Source organism: Pteropus vampyrus, unplaced genomic scaffold, assembly GCF_000151845.1.
Source record: "Pteropus vampyrus isolate Shadow unplaced genomic scaffold, Pvam_2.0 Scaffold80, whole genome shotgun sequence".
In the NCBI taxonomy this organism is placed as follows: domain Eukaryota; kingdom Metazoa; phylum Chordata; class Mammalia; order Chiroptera; family Pteropodidae; genus Pteropus; species Pteropus vampyrus.
The window spans coordinates 201,149-226,856 of record NW_011888861.1 but is presented as its reverse complement, the minus strand read 5'-3'; the positions used below and the strand labels follow the sequence as shown (position 1 = coordinate 226,856).

Sequence of the window (25,708 nt, the reverse complement as noted above, 5' to 3'; positions counted from 1 at the left end):
ATTTTATATATATAATATCATGTCATCTGCAAACAGAGATAGTTTTATTTCTTCTTTTCTAATTCGGATGGCTTTAATTTTTTATTTTTTTGCACGATTCCTCTGGCTAGAACTTCCCGAGCTATGTGAGTAGGAGTGGTATGAGTGGACACCTTTTTCTTGTTTCTGATCTTTGAGGAGAAACTTTAAACCTTTCACCCTTGAGTACGATGTTAGCTGTGAGCTTGTCGTATATGGTCTTTATTATATTAAGGTACATTCCTTCTATACCCAATTTGTTGAGAATTTCTTTTTATCATAAATGGACGTTGAATTCTGTAAAATGCTCATTCTGCATCTGTTGGGAAGATCATATATTTTTTATCCTTCATTCTATTTATATGATGTTTCACATTTATTAATTTTTTTGTATGTTAAATTGTCCTCATTTTGCAGGGTGAGTCCCATTTAATCAGGATGTATGATTCTTTTAAGGTGCTATTGAATTTAGTTTGCTAGCATTTTTTTGAGAATTTTTACATCTACATTTATAAGGTATATCGGCCTATTGTTTCCTTTTTTTTTTATAGTATCCATCTCTGGCTTTGATATCCAGGTAATACCGCCCTTACAAAACGAGTTTGAAGTGTTCCCTACTATTCTGTTTCTTTGGAAAGTTTTGAAAAGGATTGGCGTTAATTTTTTAAATGTTCGATAAAATTCACCAGTGAAACCATCTGATACTGGGCTTTTCTTGGTTTGGGAGTGTTTGATTACTGATTCAGTCTCCCTACTCATTATTGACCTGTTCAGATTTTCTATTCATGATTCAGTCTTAGTAGGTTGTTATGTTTCTAGGATTTAACCATTTCTTCTAGATTTTCCAATTTGTTGGCATATAATTGTTCATAGTACTATCTTATGATCCTTCATATTTATGTGGTATCAATTATATTATCTCCTTCTGTAAGATGGAGATAGTAACACCCAACTCTAGAAGTCAGATGAGATAATTTGCATAAAACATCTAGAAATGCATCTGGTGCTCAATCAGGGCTAAACAAAAGTGAGTTATTCTCTGAAGGAAATATCAATAAAACAGTTTCTCTTATGGAATGGATGGAAATTGAAAAGAGAAGGCACAACAACTGAGAGACTAGAACCTCTATTCACAGTATAGAGTCCACAATTTTTTTTTTAATTTTTTTAAAATGTAAATGACTTAGGAACAAAGGAGTGTTAGCTTTTTAAGATTTATGTGGTCAATTAAACAATAAAAATCAAAATGTATGTGTTACTTAAGAGTTCCATGCAAAAATCACACATTGGCCAGGTATAATTATTAAAACTTCAATTTTTCTCACTTTGAAATTTTCAAGCATTTGTAAAATGACCTTCTAAAACCTTGCTGTTCATTAGAGCAATTGAATCACGGAAGAGATTTTGTTTTGTTTTGTTTTTCAGTGTTGCTGAGCCTTATCTTTCTGGCATAGGACTATTTTGTTATGTTTCTTTTATTTTATAATAAGAAAATTTTTAAATGTTACTTTTCAATTATAAGAGTAGAACCAACATTTTAGTTTTTAGAAGACAATTATTACGTCTAAATACTACTGGGAAATAATTCTATTTTTTAATTTCTCAAAACTAATGGTGTCATTTTACTTTACTTTGACTAATATCATCCTAGAGAATATTTATTAGGTAATTTTTATATTTTTATGATTTTAAGGAGTGAAAAATGTCTGAAAATTCTAAGGGTATATTTTCTTATGAGAATGCTATGTTGACTTTATTATATCAGTTAAAAGTTAAATGAATATGCTTTATCATTTCTGAATAATATGGTATATATAAGGAATACTAAAATTTTAGTTTTATGATGGCCAAAGAAATGTCAGTGGTTTAAAAACAATATGGATCTTGAATTTCTTTTGATTTGTCATTGTAAGCATTTATAAACTTTATTCCTCATGGATATGCACATTTGAAGTTAATATGTGATTTTTACAATGATTTTTGAAAAGTTGAAACTTAAATAATTGCAAATACCTGTGTCTGGTTAAGTGTGCACTGTCCTTAAAATTTGAGCTTAATCTTTGCTATTATTTGAACAGGTGTCTCAATGCTTGTACTTACTGCAAAACTAAACACGCTAGAGGAAATTTGGCCAGTTATCCAATTGATGAGCTAGTAGACAGAGCCAAACAGTCTTTTCAAGGTAAGAGTTGTCTATGATTGTTTACAACTTTAGTCTTCTTGATAAATTATAGTAATCTTCTAAGAAGCACTTTACATATGTGCTTCTTTAGCTTTACGAAAGTTTATAAATGTTTTAACTTACCTTGTAGTAGATATTGCCAGATGTAACCTATTAGGTTATAATCATGGTACTCTTCTTTCAACACTGTTTCATTTTTTTTATGACTCTAAGGTAAGCGACATAATTTGAACTTTGCCACCTATCTTTAGATTCCATGGAAAAGACAAAGAAATTAAAATGAAACCCATGACCTGATGTGTAAGACTTTTGTAGACTGAGTGATATACTTTTTAATATTTTTCTCTCTTTGATCATTTTTAGACCACTTAGGAAATCTATTAAGGGTTACAGGGGTCTTGGAAGGAGAAGGTAGATTTTTCTATCAGCCAGTAAAGATAACCTTCCTTATACACAGAGGTGTTGGACCAGTAAAGAATGATACTGGTAGAGACCCCTAAAGAGAATGATTCTTTGTGTGGGTGGCCACCTACTTCTGAATCATCACTTGCTGGAAAATCTGATTGTCTAGGTATCTCTTAGCACATAGCGAGACTTATCTTCTACATGAGTCATTGTTGTTTGACACATAACTGCTTAAACCATGAACTTCCTCTTTTATCTTTGTTTATAATATGTGTATATAATATTGGTGTGTTTTTACACCCAACATGAGATAATCTATTATCTCATAATCTTGTGGGTTAATAGTTATTTGGCAATATGCTTAGTAATTTGTAGTGCCACTTTCAGTACTTTATATTCTGAATTTCAAAGTTATGAGTTCCAAACACATTTTTTTAGTTTGCCTATGTAAAGCTTTTATCAACATGAATTTGGAATGCACTTTACAATAGAGAGAAAAATATTCTTGACGGGTTTATTAACACCTCCCAACAATTTTTTCGACTTTTATATTCTTAGTTCAGTCCCCTCTTCTGTTCCCATTCAATTTGTATTGAACAAGAAATAAAAGGAAACTCACTGACTCTTGTCAGTTTTCTGTTTGGAGCCAGGTAATTATCTAATCTGAGAAAAAGTGTGTGTCGCTGTTTTTTCTACCACAGCTTCTTTAAGAATTTTTAAGAAAGTGTGTAAATTTGCACAGAAACCTAATCTATTTGAAAAATATGCCTTTTCTGGCATTCTTACTTGATTATCTATATCTGTCGGTTAATGGAGATATTAAAACTATGTGATTTTTTCCACCAAATACTGAAAATTGGAAGGCATATGAATTCGTTCCTTTGAGGTACTTTTTCAACATTTTGCATTTTTAAGTGCAACTACATATAACTTTACTTTTTATTTTTTATTTTTATGCCTACAGCACCAGGTCTTCTTAGATGGGGTCTCCCATCTAAGTACTAACCAGGCCCGACCCTGCTTAGCTTCCGAGATCAGATGGGATTGGGCTTGTTCAGGGTGGCATGGCCATAGACAACTACATATATCTTTTAAAAGTTCTCATTTTACTCTGAAAATTTATTTGAAAAATGTAAAGCTATTAAATCACCATGTAGGAAGTGAAAGTATTCCCTTGGGTCTCTCATATCACTGTCACCTATAACCCATCCTAACACTTTGATATGATTGTTTCATGATTTAATAGGGATGCATTTGTGTATGATATGTGACTTGAGAAAAAAGAGGAAACATAGTTTTTATAAAGTGATTATAGAATTATTCTAGAGATATCCAACCAACTTAGCTCTCTGATTTATCTTTAGAAATGCCATCTGAGCAACAAAGGTGCAGTGTGTTACTTCTTTCAGACTTTATTAGTCATTAATATTGACATATCCAGGTGAGTTGGGCTAGTTAAAATGAGTGATTCAAAAAATACAATATCAGAGATTAGGAGAGACAGTGGCTACTTGGAGAGAAAGTATAAGAAGAGATTTATTTAGTATTACTTTCATCATCATCAGTAGATATACATTTGTCTTTTTATTTGCAATGTACAGTTTTTCTGTTTTCTTCTTATCTATATATTAGAGTTGAAACTGAATGCTAGTTTTTGGACTGGTGAGCTCATTTGCTTGCTGTGTGGTACCATTACTAAAATAATGAGGTCATAACTTTCTAGAAAAGCCATTATATTTAGGAAAATTTCAAGTCGTCAAGTATTTGATGCTCTTTGCCGTAGGAGAGTTTGAATTTGAAACAGTGTTCTGCCGCTTACCAGCCACATGGTCTGAACAAGGTACCTGACCTCTCCAAGCCATGGTTTCCTCATTACTGTGACATGCAGTGTTGTTTCTTGTTAGAATTTGAGATAACTTATATGAGGTAATTGCCTGTGTCCTTATTATGAAGAAGATATGTTAATTAACTGAAGGAGTTTAAAGTAACAGAGAATATTGGAATATCCGTAACAAACATTAATGACTAGAAACAAATGACAGATTTTCATTTGCTTTTAAAATATGTTCTGTGAAAAATGTCTCTATAGATAGAAATTATTTAGTATAAAAATTACATTTCATTTTCTTAATTTTAGAAAAGTAAATTCATGCTAAGATAGCCTTTTATTATAAATTCCTTTCCACTATAGGAAATATCAGTCTATAAGCTCACATTTTAAAGGCATTGAGTTAATGCAACATCTTGTTTTCTGCAAAAGATTGGAATTTTAATGGTCTTATAGAATTCCTGTTAGAGCTTTAAAATTGTGAAGAATAATACATAATTATGTATTATGTGAAGATAAACATAATAGAACAAATAATCCATTTTCTTATTATGAGTTTTACATATTTCTTTCTTTGGAATATATAACTCAAGTTTTTGGAATATTTTTGGGGATACAACCTTTTAAATTCTGCATTATACCAGTATTGTTCTATAATGAATAATAAACATTATGGTTCTTTGAAAGGTTGTGTTAAGATGAAAAATCTAAATATGCTGCCAATAAATTTTTAGCACTATGATTAAAGTCAGTAGAAATTAAATTTCCCATCTTGAAAATTCCATTTGCTTTTTTCTTCTTAAAATTTATAATCACTGTGTGACAGAAATACAAAGTGATTTTTAAGAAGTCTAAGTCAATTGTAGAATGAGGATTAGAACCCAGGTTGCTTGTCATGTGATACAATTAAGATCACAATTTCTTTCTGAATAGCATATTTATGAAACATTTTATATCCATAAAAATGTATTTCTTAGTAATCTAATGAATGTGAAGAGACTAAGGGCTAACACAAAGGCAAGGGAGCATTGAGAAGAGATTCATGAAATCATTCTGAATGTAAAGTGGTTTCTCAAAGGATTAAAAATATGCTGACTATACATTCAGCTGCCAAAAAAAAAAAAAAAATGAGAAAGGCAGCTCATTAACTTTTGAATGAATAGCGTTAAAGTCAAATTATATTTTTAAATAGAAGCTTTAGTTTACCTTTTACAAATGTGTGTGTATATTTTTATTTAATTGGTTTCCTAGCTTTTTTTCTTTTTTTCTCAGTGAACCTAGAACCCTTGACATTTTCACTGACTATTTTTACCTTCTCTATGTGTTTATCATTTTTGTGGGCAGTTCTACATATAAGATTTACCAAATAATTTCTGGATATCATCTCCTTGTTCTAACAGACTGTTGGGAAACCTCCCGCCTCACTTCCTTACCTCTGCCAAGATTTAGGTTTTAAAAATTCCTGGGCATAATAGTGTCTGAGGGGTGGGGTTGAGTTTTAGATATCTAGAAAAACATGTCACGCAATGACCAGGACTTTATTGAGGCCAGAATGAATTTACAAGCTAGTGTTTTCTAGCATATTTGTATTGATTTTTCTCAAGCAGCTAATCAATCAGTTTCAGTTGTATAAGTGATGGAGCAAACCTTTTTAAGTGTGCTGAGTGAGTGGTGTGGAAACAACACCTTTCACTGCTGTCTCTGGAATCAAAATGTGGAGATGATGGATGAGCTGTTTTTATAGTTGCTGTGTGCTTTTCTAGATCTCATTTGTGTGTTGCTACTTTTTTTTCCTCTCTCATAAAATGAAAAAAAAAAAAAACCCACAAGATAAGTTGCATACACTGGTTAGGGAAAAGTAAATGAATTAAGATGAAATAATCAAGGGAGAAAATTTTTTGATCTTTAGTGATCTTAGTATTAATGATGGAATTTTCAAAAATGAATTCTGTTTTATTTTAAGATTTGCAAAGATACTGTCTACGGTACATAAAATTAATTTTGAAATGCAACTGCAAAACATTGCTTCCTGCTCTTTTAGATTGGAAAGAATATGAGCAATATTTGATTTTCTGATGTATAAACTTCATATTGTTGAGTGGTATGGTTTACATCAAACCATATTCGACTGATCACTTTTAGCAATGATTATTATATATTGATTTTGATATAAGATCGAAAAGAGACCAATAATTGTATCCTATTAATTTATAAGGCAGTTATTTAAATGTCTCTTTTATTCCTTTATTTTTTCATTTGTGTCTTGTTCACATAAAATCAAATAATCTATTTCTTCTAAAGGATTAATAATGTTAATTTGTAAGATTTTTCGTACATCGTCAACTCCCCAAACGGATTTCAGGTAGCGTACATTAAATGATTGTATATAATAGACCATGAAAATAAAAGCTGTATGAAATACTGTACTGTGTTTAGAAAGGTGGAAGATGATTTTACCAACTCGTAAATCCTGGCTCTCCAGAAGAGTAAGGAAATAGGGCGATTTATATTATTTGATATGAATATGTAAAAGGGAGTATATAGTTTATAATGAGAAATGTACATGTTTCTAGGCTGTGAACACTAAGAAGAATTATTTTCGTACATCCTTTTCTAAGAGACATTGAATAATAGAAATGCCCGTGGCTGCTAATATATAGAAATTCAAGATATTGTCTTTACATAGTCTTTTCTTATGTTGATTCTTACAAAACCCCAAAATATAATATTAAAATGTAACTTTTAAAAGAATTTTAATGGGAGAGCTAAATAAATGCATGTAATATGTATAACTAGATGGAAAGACATACTGCAGAAATAGCTTTTTACCAGGTATTCAATTTAAACAAACTGAGATTAATCAATTTGATTTCAGTGAATGTTTATTAAAGCTATCCATGGCAAAGCAGAGTATAATTTACCTGACCTTTATCTGGTCAGATATCTGAGTTTCTAAGTCAGTGTGTTCAATCTTTTTTTCAAATGAAATTTGAAAAGTAAAAGCAGAAATACTATGGTTGAAGGAGAGGTGGGGACCTGTTTAATGAGCCCTCACCTCTGAGGCCTTTTCTCAGAACCTTTAGGATCTAGCTTGAATTGGCTAGTTTAGATTAGTATCTCTCTGTTGTATTCCTCAACATACCTATCCAGGAGTGGCCAACATTTTCCTAAAAGGCCTGTTAGTAAATATGTTAGGCTTTTTGGACCGTAAGATCTGTATTACAACTGTTCATTTCTGCCCTTATAGCATGAAAACAACAAGAGACAATACATTAATGAATGGGTGTGTTTATAAGAAGCTTTGTTTATAATAAGGGTTATGATGAAAGGGTTCAGTGGTCAGCTTTGGGGAAAGCTAACTTGAATAAGACTCTTACGGCAGAACACTCTTGTTGTCTCTAATATGCTAATACATATCATAAATCCATAAGACAAGTATATTATATAGTCTTTAGGAACAAATGTTGATCTAGAATAGATCAATGTTCTCAGTCTGGCTGTCCATTTTAGTTACTTGGCAGTTTTATAAAATCAAAACCAAACTTAAGTCTGTGTCTCATTTGTAACAATTATGTTATAATTTCTGAGGATGGAGTGTGGGGATGGGCTGCATTTTCTAAAATACTGTGTAGGTGATTCTAATGTAGAGCTAGACTGAAAACTATAATTGAGAACCACTAGTTTAGATAATTTTTTGGGTGAAGCTACGAAGTTAACTGACCCTCTCAACTTCTTTTGGGAGGGATTGTGAGGAGGAAATCCTGGTTGATTAGTAAAGAATGATCCAGATTAGGGAGGTTGTAGAGGCAACACAGTGTTGTTAATTTGCTGACCTACCCTGATAGTTAATGGATGGCTTCTAAATCCTGAGGAGCTTATTTAAGTTAAAAGGCTCAATGATATTTGTTATCCCTAAGGTATCACAAAGGGTCAACTGTCATTTACTGAGTATTTACTGTGCTGTATGAAAATTAAAAAGGTGAAAAAGACATGGTCCTTTTCTTCAAGGAGTCCCTTCTAGTTGAGAGGGACAGAGTAGTAAGCTGGACTAAGGAAAATTAAAATACACAGAAGCAGGAAGCAAGGCTTCGGATAACAAAAATCATGGAGTCTTTTAACTTAAATATGCACGTTTAGATTTTGAAAACATCTATTATCCATCTCGGGTGGTGTCAGCAAATTGATAACACGGTATTGCCCCTTCACCTTTCCTAGCTCCTGGCATTCATTACTTAATTAACCGTCCTTTCTCCTCAGAATCTCTCTCAACGTAGTTTTTGTTAGCCACTGCCATTTGATTATGCTTAGTAGTCTTGGTGAAATTTACTTGCCTTTCTGAATCATGAGGTTTATGTGATGTTAGAGGTCTTGTGAAAGAAAGAAACTAAACAATGACTCTTTATCTGAGGTTGCTATTGGAATTATATAGTTGTTATTTTTCCTTTCATTCAACAAACATTTATTGGGCATTTATTTAGAAACAGTTCCCTTTTTCTGCTAATAGGTACATGCCTGAGAAAAGTGGAGGTAACAGTACATTATTTTAATCAGCCTTTGATTACTTCTTCCAATAAGATAGGCCGGTGGGTAAGTTTGCTGGTAATTAAGCAAACAGCTTATCCTTGCTGTGGAAAACAAGGCTGTAGTCCCAAGGCTATTTTATAGAATGACATTTGTTTATAATTCTCTGAGTTTTAATACTTCAGAGTACATATAATCCAAAGTACAGAAAATTTGGAGCTTCTGGAAATACCTTTTTGTATGCATCCTTAGGAAAACTAGAGTGTAATTAGCCCCTCACTGTTACTGGTGATTTTTATTGTTTTTACTCTGTTGTGTTCTACAAAACAACTTGCAAATGTGCAAGTATATATATATATATATATTATATATAAAATAATGAGACCTGGGAAAACAGATGAGAATAGCAAAGTCAGGACTTGGTGTGGGAAGTAGAACATAGTCACATAGGCAGTTTTGACTCTGAACTTCCTGAAGGTTTATTGTCTGTAAGGAGAAAAAAACAACTTGGCATTAGATTTGAAAGATAATTTTCACATGGAGTTCATATAGGGAATCCTGAGACTCCCTTTAGCACAGCATTCCTTTAGCACTCAAAGTCACATATTGTGTTTTTTAAAGTTGTATATTTTGGCATTCCTTGTTAAAATTTGGAGCCATGCCCTGAAAAGCATAACACTGAAAGGATTTCTTGAGAGGCTAAGACAATACATTCTAAGTATATTTGACTCTCTAGTGATCTGGTCCTACTTCCGTAGTCATTGGGAACCACAAAGGAGTCCCACTATAGAGGCTAATATTAGCTAAGGGGTTTGCACACACTGGGTCATTTTGTAATACATCAGAGTGCAGGAAGAAGATACTAGAATTTATTTATTTATATGTTCTCATCCTTTACAGTTTTTTCCTTTTGTATATATTTTATATTGAACGCAATATATTAATACAGTAGTATGAGTATAATTAATAAAATACACGTATATGCAGATGTAGTCTTAAATTCTTTGACCGATTCAGAAAAGTGATTTTTCATAATGCGGAGACCACTGATTTAGAGAACAAATAGCCTGCCTGTTTTCCACTATAAACCTAATTCTTTCAGCCAAGCATTTGGTCTGAGTAGGGCAGCAGAGTTCTTTGCTCTCTGTCAATGTCCTAAGGTGCCCGTAATTCTGTTTTGACTGAGTGCAAACACATCTGCTTTTGGAATCAAATAAGCAAATAATGAAGTTTATTCCTTTTGGAGGAAAACAAGTACTTGAGAAAGACTCTTGACATGTACTACTTCTCAGAGGTAGAGAGATTATCCTTAGTAGCATATGTTCCCCCTTTCGTACCATCTGTGTTTTAGGTCACTGAAAGACTGAGCCAGAGGGCAATGGGTCAGGCATATGTGACAGTGTGTAGATGGGTTTAGTAGGTGCTCAATAAATGTTGAATGAGTGGCTAATCCTGAATTGATTATGCCTGACGAAATTCCATATGTGACTTGGAACCTCTATGAAAATATAGCCTGGAAAAGCTGTGTTTCTAAAGTGGGCAAGAGATATTGTTAGTTTCAGCTGCTCTTCAGGCACAGTTGAATACTGGGTCTTATAACACAGGCTTGATTTTATGATACCAGATATTTAGCGGTGGTAGCTTTCCAAGATTTGCAATAGAAAAATTACTTACTTTGGGGAATTATTTCCTGATGTTAACAGGTATCTATCACTTTACTAAATGGTTATATCCACTTAGATCCACGTTTATAGTTATAAATAAATATATATTTGCTTTGATTTTTTAAAAAATGAAATAATTTTACAAAACATTTTGTGTGTGTATGTGTGATAAGGGGACAAAAGTTAACCAGGAATTTGCTTTCAGAGTTTGAACTGAGGCTGCTCTGTCTTTGGGATCGTTTTGATGAACTTTAAAAGCTTCATGTTAGTTTTGGAAAGTTGTTTAATGGAATTTTAATAGCCCTGGAAAGATGTGAAAGTGATACCGATACCTGGTGGTTTGTAAACCTGACCTTTGTGAGATGTTTTCTGGGCAAAAGTAGTACTTTATGATGCCAGCAGCTTTTATTGATTCTGCAGAGTCTGCAGTTTTCTAACACTGGCTGTCAATTCATTCCAGCTGAAAAATTATTAAATTTCTTCTCTTGCTCGTGTGGATATTAAATTGCAGTAAACATACTTGCACAGTGTCAGGTACAGCGAGCATGATTTTCTGCATGAAAAAAATGTTCGTTAGTGAGACCTTGGCTGTTCTGCAGAGGTTGTAAATTTCTGTATTTCTTTTATTTGTTGCTCTCAGTTATATTTTTTATTTCTCTTGGTGAGTTCCAGCACATTTCTTGTTATTTGTAATATAAGAAAGAAAGTTTGATTTAGATTCCTGACTTTAAAGAAATATGCCCTTTAGTTAATCATTTCTGGTACTGTCAACAAAAGAAGAGTGAGAACCTGGGGGTAAGAGGATTTAACCAGTGAAAATATAACTGGAGAAGAATGAGAGAGGTGTGGTGAAAGAGTGAATTAAATGAATAAGGGAAGGAATGAATGATTAGATGGCCATACACTCCACATAGATCTTTTGGATTTGTTGAATTTCAGTTAAGGAAGGTGAACAATAATGAATATAGTAATCATCTATTAGATGTGGGTCTTAAACTTTGCTGTTTCTAAGAATACTCTCTAGAGTCCTGGGAGTGTGTTTTCAAAATGCAAATGTCTGGCCACATTCCCAATTCAGTTGGTCTGTTATAGGCCCAGGAATTTGCATTTTCAAATGAATCCCTCCAAATGACTCAGATGCAGGTGTGTGAAGACCACTTCTAGAAACTTTTGTCTAGAGAATTTTCTTGATTAAATACACTGAGTCATTTGATCAAAATATTCAGCGGAAGCAGAGAAAAAACCTACCATTTAAATGAGGAAACAAAGTAAAATCTGGGCCAGTATTTCCCATGTAATAGATGCAATGTGTGGACCAGATCCATTCTTGTTATACCCGGCCTTTTTTCAGATTATTCTGTTGTGCTTTAAAATACAGTTTCCCAGGCTGCACCTTAAAAGATTCTGATTCTGCGAGGTAGGCTACGGACTTGGAATGTTTATTTTTAAAAGCAGTCTAGTTCTTTTTGATCTATAAGTTTATATAGATTTTTCCCTCTTTAAGGATCACTTTTATTTTGTACAGTTCAAGTTGGGCCCTTCAATGCAGAGTATCACACTGTTATAATTAGAAGAACAAAAAGGCATTTACTTCCCTAAACATGTTTTATAAAACAAATATGTATATATTGTATAAATAATTTTTCACTGTTTATCAACATGATTGAAATAATTAGCTAATTTGTTTTTAAATATATAGATAGAATATGTAAACTTATACAGTTCTGAAAAATATCTTTATTTCCTTGAGGTAAGGTATGCCTTTGTTCATTTCTCTTTATTTGAGAAGAATTAAAGAAATACTAATTCTGTATTGGAAATCTACATTTCTACTAGTTGGGGAAGCACTTAATTTTGATATATTTGCATGCTGGAGTATTATGCAATTGTGAATAATAATGTTTACAGAGTTTATAATAACCTAGAAAATGTTTTATAATTTTGGTTAAAAAATGTACTAGAAAATCATATGTGCTATACAGTCAAAACTTTTTTTAATAAGAGGTAAGCAAGATAATTAGTAAAGGAAAAAAGGAGAAATTAAGCCAAAATATTACTTTTGTTGGAGGGACAAAGAGTATATTTAACATTTTTCTGCTTTTAATATTTCCTAAATTTTCTGTAGGGAGATATCACTTTATTAGTTAGGCTACATAAAGAAAATAAATTTCATTTTGAAGCAATTGCACATTACCAGTTTTTCAGTATAGAAAATTAAATCATATGTATTAAAATAGAGTCACTTTTTAATATTTGACTAAGATATGGCATCCAGAAGCATCACTCTTTGAAACATTTGATGGACTAAAATTTATTTGTACCTAACTTTGGAATTGATGAATTCTGTTTGATTATAGAACAGCCTGATATTCTGAGAATTTACTTTGAACATAAAATATATTATGAAGACTTCTTCAGGAAAAATCTGGAAGCCACCTGGCTTTCTCTATTGTGCCTAGTCCTGTAGTTTTAATAATAATATTATGAACAAATCAAAAGAATTGCAGAATAGGAGGAAACCTTTACCCATTTATTTCCAGATGAGGAACATGAACTCTAAGGAGGATAAGTGACACCCCTAAGATCTTGTTCACTACCCCATTTCTCTTACCGCTGCACTGTGACTTCTTCAGCCCCATATAATAGCACTAAGAACATCTGCTTGGAAGGACAATTCAGGGAATATGGTTGGGGAAAAGACATGTGATTAGAAGTGTAGGGAAGGAAAGTTTTGGGCTGGAAGACTAAGTGGCTTCTCAGAAGAGGAGAGACTTAAGTCCATGAAGGGTGGTTTAGATTTGGAGGAAAATACTCTTCAACTTCTGATCAAAGTCCATGAGGCCCTGCATGATCTGACTGCACTCTCCATTCCAGGCTCATCTTGTCATACTGAGTCTCTCTAACCTCTTATCATCCAACTGTTCTTCATTGAACATAGCACTTGCTCTTCCCCTTTTTTTGAAAGGTTTTACCTGTGGTCTTTGCATGACCATCTCTTTCATATTAAACTATCAGCTTAAATGACAGCTCCTCACAAGGCCCTTCCTTGACCATCCTTTTAAGGGGGTCCTTTCCCTTTAATTCTCTTTCATATCACACTGTTTATTTCCTCTAGAGCACTTCTAATAAACATCCACTTATTTCTTAATATCTTTATTTACTTTTTATCCTGAGAAATTAGTGAGAATGCCTGTTCATCCCTGGATTTTATAGCTTGGCATAACACAGGGACTATAGTAGGTGCATAATAAATATTCATTGAATGAATGCATGAATACAAATTATAACATAAATTAATAGAATTCTATGAAATTTAGATCTATTTAAAAACATTCTTCTTTGGTCTGCTATTTTCTTTTTAGAGCAAATCATAAATAGTATAACCTATATAAATGGTTGTCTACGTCTTAATCTTATTAGGATAAACATATTTGCTTTCCCTAAATACCCACCTCAGTGGGTGTGAAGGGACAGGCTTCATTGTAGGGGTAGGGATAGTGGCAGCGTTTCATGAGTCATGCTTGATACAGGGGGTGTGTGTGTGTGTGTGTGTGTGTGTGTGTGTGTGCGCGCTTGTTTTGTAAAATAATCAGAGCCCAGAAATGTGGTGGAACCTAAAGTCCAAATGCAGAAGAGTAGCCCAGAAAGTCATCAAAACAAAGAGATCTGGGTCAGAGTTCAAAGCTAGAGTATGAAACCAGAAAAGTGGAGGGAAAATAAACCTAAGCACATGGACAAGAGATGGGAGAAATTCCCAGCTAATTAATTAGACTGGTCCATATTGCTTGCCACTTGCAGAGTGTTGGACTTGACTCAGGGTTTAGAGGCTATGTGTGCAATGGACAAAGCCCACTTTTGGTGTTAAAAAGTATTTGAAGTATTTAAGCTTAGTTAATTGTTTATAGATTTCATTAACATATTTTAAAATAATGTGAGATTTAACCAGTCTGGAGAATCAACATTTCCTGTTTTCTTCTTTCATAATAGCACATGGATAAACTATTGAAAAATCCTAGTAGACTATTACTTGGCGGCCCCCATTGAATCATGCCTCCCAGTATTCAGACTTTGTGTAGATAGACCCCTTCCACATTGACTATTGACTTGGTCATGTGTCTTGCTTTGGCCAGCAGAACATTAGAAGGCATGATGCAAGCAGAGAGTTGATAAGCACTTCTACACTGGAGCTTGTTATTGTGGAATGTTGCTTGGAGCACTGTGCCACCTCAAAAGGAGGTCTGGCTACACTACTGGCAGCATCATATGGCCAAAGAGAGATACATAGGCAGCCCACAGATATTCTAGATTCCCAGGTATGAATGAAGAAGCCATATTGAATGTTCTAGGCGCCACATTCATCACAAGAACTGCCTAGAGTGTGGAGTTGTTAGCAATAATAAATTATTGTTTTAAGCCAGTAACTTCTTTTGTAGTGTATTTTGCAACAAGTATATTGTTAGCTATTTTAAAAAATGTATTTTAATATTAAAATGTCATCATGTGTTTATCATATTTATAATACCTTTTAAGATTAGCAAAATATATCTAGGATTGTTTTTCAATAAGCTAAATACTGTGAAAGTAATAGGATTATGGTTTAAACAATTACTGGCACATCGCCAGGAACTATTAAGCTTTGAAAGAGCTAGAAATCACAGAGCCGTGTAATTTATAGTCTACAATCTACTAAGTAAGCCATATATCACTGGGTGATGAGAGCAATGATTCAGATAAAACCTAAGGTACTATGGCATTTTGGTTAAAAACAGAATGGGTCAAATTCCGCTTTCATAGTTTGTTAGCTCTGGCCTTAAGAAAGCTGTTTATTCTCTTAGCCTCAGTTTTTCTATCTGGAAAATAGGGATGAAGCATACTTATAAGATAATCAGCATGAATATCAAACAATAACAATGGTAAGTGTGATACTTTGAGAATACTTAATAAGTAGTTGCTTATTATTATTGTTGTTAACTAATAATAAGAGGGCAAGAAGGAGGAAGAACAGGAGAAGATAAGTCACTACCTAAGAAAATACTGTTGCTATTTTACTTTCCTTATTTTTATTCCAACTGTGTTCTGAATTCATTTGTGCATATACCCACATACTCTCACATGCCTGTGTCTGGGCTGCTGTGTAGAAACACTGGACTATTGATGTGTTTTTCTTATTTTAAAGTTCGTACAGATGACCTGGGGATTTTGTTAACATGCTAATTTTATTTCCTAGGTCTTGGGTGGGATCTGAGAATCTACATTTTTAAGCTCCCAGATAATGCTAATACTGCTGCTCCTTGGATCACACTAAGTAGGAAGGGCCTATAGCATGATATGATATTCATGACCTTTCATATTTTGGCTTAAATCTCTTCTTCAGCCATCATCTCTCACTATTCTGCACCACATAATTTGTTCTTCAACAACACAGAATTTGCTCTTCATACATCTGTGATAGTGCTTACCAGGTTTAAAGTGTTTTGTTTAAAGTACATATCTTCTACTGCCTCTGCTTGAGTCTTAATTATCTTGATATTACAATTAATGTTCAATAAATGTTTTTTGAATGCATATGTACCCTTATTATTTTCATAACTGTAGACTGGAAACTTTATATTTCACCTTACCAGTGGAAGGTATTGAATGTTCTCAGAATAAACCTTCTAAATGTCTGGCTATGGATCCTGGAGTTTGAGAGAATAGTCAAACAATACCCTTGATTGGTAAATGTGAGAAAGATGTATTGTTTATAGATGCGAAGTAATTCAGGAAGAAGGTAATGTGGATTAGATACATGTAAGACTATTTTTCAAATTTTAATGCACACCCAAATTAGATAGTATTCGAAATAAAGTGAATGCTTCATGTAGGAAATTTTGAAGAAAGCTAGAATTACCTGTTTTTGTTTTTGTTTTTGTTTTTGTTTTTAAATTGGGTTGCTATATAGTGTCTAAAAGTGAATTTATTTCTGTTTTTACATCTATGTTCATTCTGGCTACATCTATACTTTATTTTTTAGACTTGAAATAATTTATATGTAATGATCTGACTTTCCTCTACAGTTGTAATGACTTGAAGATGTAATTCACTATGTAATTAGTTTTAGTTTAAAAAAAAAACAAAAAACCCGGTGGGTGGGAGAAACTTGGCACTGTTAAGTAGAGAATAAATTGAACAAAGATTTTTAAAATAATTTCTCTAATTGTATTAGCCTATTGTTTCCAGCAATATTATTTCTGCAACTAAATTTCCAAATAGTGAATGCTTTTTGTAAGTTTATAAATATTATAATCACATGAAAATATACCTCTTCACATGAACTTTAAAAATTTGTAAGGTTTTTATTCAAATTGACTAACATTTACATTTTATATATATTTCTTGACTTTAAATAAGTTTAAAATATCTTACTTTGAATAAATAGAAGTGGTTGAAAATTTTTTTTTAATCACATAAGCCAAGGTTAATGTGCAATTTAATCTTAATTATTGCTATTATTTATTTAAAAAACATTTGTCAAGTACTCATTAAATGGAGGATTTGTGATAGTGAAATTCTGTTTACATTTTACATTTTCTGTAGTTAATCTAAAACATTAAGAGAAGTTATTTGTAATTTTTAAGTATGACTTGATAGCAAGTTAGAAAATGAATGTTTTTTTCTTCACTAAAATATAGAACTGGCTAAAATATAAGATACTATTTAAAGATGGCTACCTTGTTCAGAATAATTAAAATAAAAGGAAAACTAAATGGAAATTTGGACCAGTGTGTTTTAGGTAAGACAAAATATTTCTCAAATCGGGTATCAGCTAATTTTTGACATCTAATCATGTATTCAGCCACCATATTTCTCCTTATTCTTGAGCATGGCCTCCAAACAGCAAAATTGCTATCTGTAAGGAAATAAAAAATTATATGCTGCATAGTATTTATTATATTCTACCACCAAAAACCATAAACCAGAATCTTTACATATTCCCGATTTTCTTCCTTATTTTATTTTCGTTAGTTGTAACAGATTTTTTTTTTGATGAGTATAGGGATGATTATAAATATAATTCAGATATTATGCTGTTCACAGCATAATAGGTCCATATATTAATAAAATTTAGTGAGTACCTACCAACTAATTTTTTTTGTGCTTTTACTAAAACCTGGTCTTTCATTTCATTCTTACATTTAATGAGTGGATTATAGCTGCTGGTGCTTGTTGTCCCTGTTTTACTGAAGCACAGAGAAATTATACTGCAGATCTGAGGAATAGTATTAAAATAGAGATTTCCTGATTGATGGTCATGCTGCCCTTTCAGGGAAAATGGTGTACTCAAATACTTGATATTGCAAATGCAATAGTCGCAATAATGCAATTTAGTTTATTATAATAACAGGGGTCATTTCATCAGTTGGGATTATTTTGAGAGAAGCCCTTAGTGGAATTGCAATCACAGTGTTCTTGAACAGTGGCACTGACACATTTACAGGTCTTCAGTGTCACTGATCATTGCTTCAAAAGATTATATATTTATTGAAAACAGAATGCTAAAAGTCAGATCCAAGCAACAATTTCAAGTTCTAAGAACGTAATATTCTAAGAGAAAGTGTTTTAATACATGTGTTAGTAAATGAGAATACATTTAAGTACATTCATTAAATAGTTTATAAAGATACATTTAAAACTAACTGATTAATTTATAAAAATATGTTCAATTTTGGAGATTAAAAGTTTAAGATAAAATTGTATTTCATATTTTAGAAATGTACATAAAATGGAAATAGTAATAATGTCAGTGATGCAGAATGATGAGTTCTACGACATGTACCTATTAATTTGAGGCTTGGGAATCCATGAAGATTATTTAAGTTTCGAATGTGCCCATCGAAGTAGCTTGATTGCCTAAAACCTATATTCTCCTCATGCCACAATCTAGCATTAGAAGAACTGTGAATTTAAATTTGAAATGTATTTGCAAACCAGTTCCTAGAAAAGAATGGATTTATAGCTTGAAAATTGGAAATGCCGAGTAAATCCAGTTCATCTGTAGTTGCCAGTTGTGCCTGTTTTTAATTTTAGGCAATTGCATTTGTGGTCCACACTTGTTTTGCTTTACTTTTTGAGAACCAGTCCTCCAAAGAAAGAAAAAATAAACCCACTTTTGTTCCTATTTATTTGCAAACCAGGTCAGACACCCTTGATTAGCTCTCAGTTGGAGGATAATTTGAACCTTGACAGATTGAACCCAAACAGCAGGGTTTCTCTAGTCTGGCCAACAGATAGAAAAAATAAAATAAAAGCTAATTCCAGTTCACAAGCCATACAACAGGACTGAATAAATGTGCAACTGTTAATGAATAGCTATTTCAAATATTTACAAAAGGCCCAAGAAAAAAGGAAAGATTAGCATCTTAGGCAGCTGTTCTAAGGGAAACCTATTAAAAATAAACATGATAAATGATGCTCAAGAGCTAATATATCTGTCAAATATCAAATACACTCAAAGAAAAAACACTGTTTCAGAAAAAACCCTATAAAGACTCTTGGGCAGGGTTATCTTGCTTTGTGGTTTACACCAGAATTTTATTCTTATTCTTTTTAAAATTTATATTTTCTAACTCCTCAAATGTTCATATGGTGGTGTTTTATAGATTGTAAGGGCATGGGTGAGTGAATAGAATCATATGAGTTATGTCCATTGTGATTAAATTGGTTAGAAATTTTAAAATTCACCTATATACATTCAAATGAAGACATACTGTTAATTGTTATTTTATGGGATAGCAGGTGATATAATGGTTTGAATATGACAGTAATAATATTTTAGTATCATGGCAATTTTACTAAGAAATGCTACATAAAAGCGAAAATTATTACTGAAGCAGCGAGGTATTGGTTCCCAACACTGATTACAAGTACAGTTACTATTGCCCTCATATGCTTGACAGTGTTTCTACAAACCCATCCTAGTCTCGCCATGTAAAATACCCTGTTTTGCACTTACCTAAAATTAAAGCAAACTGTGCTTACCATGTATTAGTGACATACATTATAGACCTTTGGCATTCAAGACTTACCAATTGTGTTTTTAACTATTTTCTTGATACCTGAAAAGTCTGTGGAAAGAAGCAATTTAAATTTTCTGAGGCTTGAATTTGAATTTGAATAGCTGTATTCTGAGGCTCAACTGGAGATCAAGTCATTTATCTAATGAGTGAGTTTACCCGGCAGCTCAGCATTTATATCTCAGTGTCTTATAGAGTAAGTCTCTTGCAGTTTTTTAGTTGTAAGTTACTAAATCTTTGTTTTTGTGTCCAAGATGTCACCTGAAGGAAAGCCAGTTATTAGTAGTATAACCTTTGTGAATTTGGAGATTTGTGGAGATTTGTGGATAAGGACCTACTGCATAAATAACTAAATATTTGAAAAATTTAAAGATACTTATTTTGATTTGAGATAATTTCTATTTGTAAAAAGTGTGATTCTTTACCAGGAGTGTGGGTCATTTTGTTAAAGTTCCAAAATCATGTTCCTGGTTGAAGTGTACTCTTTGTAGGGAATGATGTCTGTGGTGCAAATGTAAAGCAGTTTGGTCATGAGCTCCACCAGAAGCCAGTTCGATTAGGTATACTGATGTATTATTAGGCCCACTGTGTGTTTTCAGGCTGGTTTCAGACCCAGTGCAGGAGCATGGCCCTCCTCAGCCCCTTCTAGAGAGGAAACTTCTAGAGAGGATATTATTGGGGAGGCCATGATGAAGCCTGACAGGGAATCTGGGACTTAGTGATCCAGTCCTAGCCTGTTTCTCTCACTTTACATTCCATTCCTCTCCAGGGGTGCACTGTGTTTCAGCAGTATCTTTATTGATCCATTTCCCCTATCCACACCCAAACTGGCATGATTGAATGCTCCATAATTACCTATTTCTTGGAATAGCCTTTAATCACCATTAATTCATTTCTTCCCACTAATGTAAAGATTAGAAAATGGAAGGGAAATGACTTAACATAAAACTGATGTATAGAAGGAGCATGAATGAGTAGTAAGGGAATGAGGAAGAAAGCTAGCCAAATTAGGCTTTTATTTTGAGCCACATGTTGCTTCTTTATACTAAAGAGTGTTATTCTTATGTTGCTGTTTAATTCCTTGAAATATACACCCATACACATATACATACACAAGAGAGGAATTATATTATGATTTTTACATATAAGGGCAGTAGCAACACCATTGATATTTTTAATAACTTTTCCTATTTTTGCTGTGTTGAATGGGTACCAAATCCCCCCCCCCCCATTCTAAAAGTGGTTTTAGTGAAATCCGAAAGGGCCTATTCTTATTTAGAAAATACTTTGGTTCGGACTCTACGGACAACACTAAAATCTCATGCTGTTCTGCAGTTATATGAGATCCTTAAACTTAGGCTCTCTTTGTACTTCATCGTTGTAATTTACACACTGGGTTGGTACATTCTCTTCAAGACAGTTTGTCTTGCGCTTCCAGCTGCTCCCCAATAGCCATTGTGCTGAATAAGCACTTATTTCAGTATGTCCTTGATACAATTAATGCAGGCATCTGCAGAAGCGGCGGCGGCAGCAGCAGCTGCACTGCCTTATGGAAGCCAACTTCTGCTTAGCATTGTGATAAAAGAAATAGTTTTGAGCTGGAAGCTAATGTTGGCATATTTTTAGCATAAAAAGAGTTGCACCTGCCAGGGCTAGCAGAGGACTGAGGTTTGTTGATTACACGTTCTTGTTAGTGCCATTGTTATTGGTAAAATGGGGATGATGTCATTCTTATCATACTGAATTGGCACCCTGTAGAGTGACAAATAATTTACCCTCTGTGGTTTTATCAGCATGGGCCGCATGTTAGAAGCAACCAGAGTGCTGAGTTTTCACAGTTGAATGCTATAGAACCGCAGAGGTGTATGAAAATGAAAGGGATTGATACTTGTAATCAGTGCACATAGTAATGGCCAAGGTGTAATGAAACATAAGTGCACATTTAGGGTAATTATGCTGCTACCAGGTGGGGCCCTGGGGCTGTGCATGTATAGAAGCTGCTTGAGATGGCCGATGTGCAGCGAGAAGTCCTGCCGCACCATCTGGTAGATTCTGATTTTCTCATTAATTCTTCTGTCCCCTAAGTCTGGGCTACATTGACTTTGAACAGCACTTCATCTGTTCAGTATCTCATCTCATTTTAGTTGTAAGTTGCTTTCAACAGTGGATTGACATGATGTAATTCACAATCTCAGCTATGTGAAATATATTAAAACAATCATCGAGTTGATTTTTTTTTTTTTTTTTGAGTAAAAAACCCCTTAGTAATGTCCAAGTAACCATTGGATCCTAAATGATTCACTGCTTTTGTAGTTATTTCTTAATAAAATAGAATACCTGTTCAAATTAGCCAAATGCATCTTATCCTCCAAAAATAATTTATAAATAAAAGTATAATGTGTATCTAAAAGAGTAAATAGTTACAAATATATATTTTCTTTGGTCAGTTAAAGAAATCACATTTTACTTCTACAGGCTGATGCAGTTTTTGCCTCAAATATAACAATTATTTTTCAGTCAGTCTTAAAAATAAGAAAATGATAATGATGGTTGCACAACAATATAAATATATGTAATGCCACTGAGCTGTACATGTAAGAATGGTTAATTTTTTTAAAATAAGAAAATGGTATTTAAGGTTGTATATTTTATAGGCAAGTAAAATGCTTTAAACTACCTAAATTAATTTTTATGAATATTTTAACATAATATTAAGAATAATATATTTAAGGCACCTAGCATAATGTCTGTAGGTAGTTCACATATGGCTGCTTTTCTTATTGATATGAATATTAATATCATGAAAAATTTTATTAGAATCTATAGTATATATAACACAAATTGTAACAAAGTAGCATCTGATAGCTGACTTTTTTATACTATATATTTTGTGACAGAGTGTAGTGTATTAGAATAATTTAGGCAGTCTTCTGGAGTCTGTGCTTGCATTTAACTGATGTTAAATAAGTGATTTCACAATATTTTTAATAAATGCAAATACAATATTTGTACTGTAAGTGGTTCTTTAAGAGATTTCTATAAATACTAGAAATACCTCTATTAAAATCCACCAAGAGAATCCCCGTGTATTTCGTCATTTCGTTTCCATGAATTTTCCTAAAATGGAAAATGAGAGAAAAACACATTAGCTTCTTCCAAAAACTACATGAGCACTCCCAGTGATGTTCCTGCAGTCAGTGATTGTCAGTGTACTGGCACAGAGGCTGGGAGAGCTTTTCTGTCAATGACAGTGCTGCTATCCGAACGTTTCTTCAGTGATTCCTGACCTGGTGTCTGGACACCTTTGGCTCCATGAAAGGAGAGGGTCGTAAGCAATTTACTATTTTTAAGTGCCCAGTTAATTTTTTTCCACATTTACCTTGAACAAAGTTCCTAAAAGATTAATAAAATATATCTTATTTTCCTCTCTTTTCTATTTATATAAATTCATTTAGAGCAGCAAAAGAGAAGAGGTTAAAACCCCAGGTTATCACTTGGGAAATTATTTGATTAATACTTAATATATAGTGAAATGATGGACAGGAAGTGTGTCAACAGTATTTAATTTTTCTCCTAAAATTTACTCATTTGTGTTCAGAGCTTTTAAATATCCGGATTTTTCGCCTCATACATTCAGTAGCCATTAACTAGATCACCTATTTATCAGGCTGCAAGTTTAGCAAAAGCCTGGGTGGTGAGGTCAAATTATTTGAATCCTGGCTTGGCCACTAGCTAGGTTTGTGACTTTGAGCAGGTAATTTAACTTTTCCAAGCCTCCGTTTTCTCAGTAACCTGAAAATAATAAATCTTTTACCTTGCACAGATTGCGAGAACTCATGATAATATATTCCTAGCATAGGGCCTGTGCATACTCGGTTGATGGTTGCTACTGTTATGGTTCTTTTTACCAACAAATATGATTAAGAACCTATGCTTTAAAGTTTAGATTATCTTCACAGAAACCATTACACAGGAAATCACTAGAATAAGTGATTTTTTACTAGTACTATCCTATATTTACTAGTACTGCATATTCTTCAAAGGCAAAGATGGACATATACCTACACAGTTCTAAGATATTTAATAGACAAGAGATGTCAACTGAAGGACATTATTCAATTAAGAGAAATACCTGTGTGTCCTATCTCGTGATGATATTTTTAAATGCATAAAATAAAATACATAGGATTAAAAGAAAACAAATATGTTGAAATATCATTTTCAGTATATGAAAAGGACATTTTGTGATATAATAATATATGTGTTTCTTTATCAATACATTAGATAACAAGATGCAGCTATGTGTCTAATAATTATCATAACAAGAACATAACGACAATGACAAGCTAATAAACACACTTATCAACATCAACAAAATAATCCAAAAATGATTCAGATTGCAGGTTCATGTTGTATTGGACCTAGACCAAGACCCGTGATTGGTGGGCTCTGCAGTCCCCTCCTTTAAGATTAGCTTTGTCTTCGAATTTTATACTAAATAGTTCCTCGTTTCTTGATTATGATTCCAAATGCGCTATTTTGTTTGCATTAGAATACAAATTTTCCTTGAAGTTATAATTTTCTGTTGAATCTGTGTGTCACAGATGTATGACATTCAATTAGTTTACAAACAAATTATCTTTCCCTTTACCTGTGAGCAAAGAATGGTTAAGAACACAAGGCATAGAGTTCTCAAATGATGTGGTCCAAGTTTGAGTAGATGCCTGACTTAAAATTTTGAACTTATTTTGCCCAAAGTTGGAGCAACAGGAAAGACGTAAGCATATTTCTTAAAAATTGTAGTTGCATAGTTTTATATATCTTTAATTACAGAAAGGAATAGTCACAGAAATATATCAAGAAGGAATAACCACAAAAATATATGTTCTTAAAACATATTCAGCAACTTATATTATTGAAAATATTTTAATTTAAAATGTATATGTTAGAGCAGTAGTACTTCTTTTTTATTTTAGTACTCTGAAAAGCTTACTTTTCTTAATATGTACTTTCCTGATTATCTCTTAAAAGGCTACTTCATTATTATAGTTTTGATGATCAGAATTGTATCCCCAACCATGTAAAAATAACAATGTAGCAAGAGTCATCAGAATGCAGAGAAAGATTAATTTTGGCTTTCAAGGTGGTGCAGAATCACAAATGAGGTACCTTTGAGCTGAGTTTCAAAAGACATGTAGCATTTGGTGGGAGAGGACATTCCCATTCTACGCTGGGGAAATAATATGAGCATATACTGAAGGAGTTGAACATGCATGTTTTAGTTAGGAACATGGTGCAGTGTGAATAGCATGGCAGTGTGTGATGGATTCTGTGGGGGCCAAATGGTTGCAGCCTAATTTCCACAGCCAAAAAGCTTAGTCATTATTTTGTAAATATTGGAAAGAAATCAACTTTCCTTTTTTTTTAGGCGAGTCAACCCTTGATTGACCTCACAGATTGCAAGGACCTTATCAGTTTACAATCCCTTATTTTTTTTATGCCTACAGCACCTGGTCTTCCTAGGTGGTCTCCCATCTAAGTACTAGCCAGGCCAGACCCTGCTTAGCTTCTGAGATCAGAGGGGATCAGGCTTGTTCAGGGTGGCATGGCCGTAGACACCTTTTTCTTTTTTTAATCAGAGAGAACAGGAGAACAAATCATTTTAGGAAAATAATTTAGGTTGTAATATGAAGGATGATTTGAAGGAAAACATGAGAGACAAAGATCATTAAAGGCTGTTCAGATGTCCCTGAGAGAGTTAAACTCTGGCGTTGGAAACTTTGAAAAGGATGAGTTAAAACAAGGGATATTTTAGAATACAGATTTTGAAAAATTGGAAGATGAGGAAAAAAAACAAGCACCACAGCCACAAATGACTAAGACTTGTAGCCTGAATGATTGGAAAAGGTTGATCAGTAAAGGAAATGGAAATAAAAGGGGAGCAACTTATTTGGGAGGAAAGAGTAATTTTAGGCTTGGGCCCAGTGTAGAGTTGGAGTCTTTCTTTGTAGAGAAATATAGCTGTCTTTTCCAAATT

The 25,708-nt window shown here is 33.1% G+C and overlaps 1 protein-coding gene, 1 non-coding gene and 1 pseudogene across 10 annotated transcripts in view; 1 reads left to right on the top strand and 2 right to left on the bottom strand.

Moving 5' to 3' along the window:
- The window catches only part of CDKAL1 (CDK5 regulatory subunit associated protein 1 like 1), a 459,847-nt gene that overhangs the window by 246,300 nt on the left and 187,839 nt on the right, over positions 1 to 25,708 (top strand). For all 9 annotated transcript variants that reach the window (XM_011362830.2, XM_011362832.2, XM_023532244.1 and 6 more), the window contains one exon: positions 2,097 to 2,200. In XM_011362830.2, the coding sequence (XP_011361132.1) occupies positions 2,097 to 2,200 (104 nt within the window). The remainder of the gene's footprint in view (positions 1 to 2,096; positions 2,201 to 25,708) is intronic.
- On the bottom strand, positions 3,561 to 3,681 carry LOC111741606 (annotated as a pseudogene).
- On the bottom strand, positions 25,170 to 25,288 carry LOC111741633. Its single transcript, XR_002781042.1, has one exon. It is a non-coding gene; the product is annotated as a 5S ribosomal RNA (ribosomal RNA).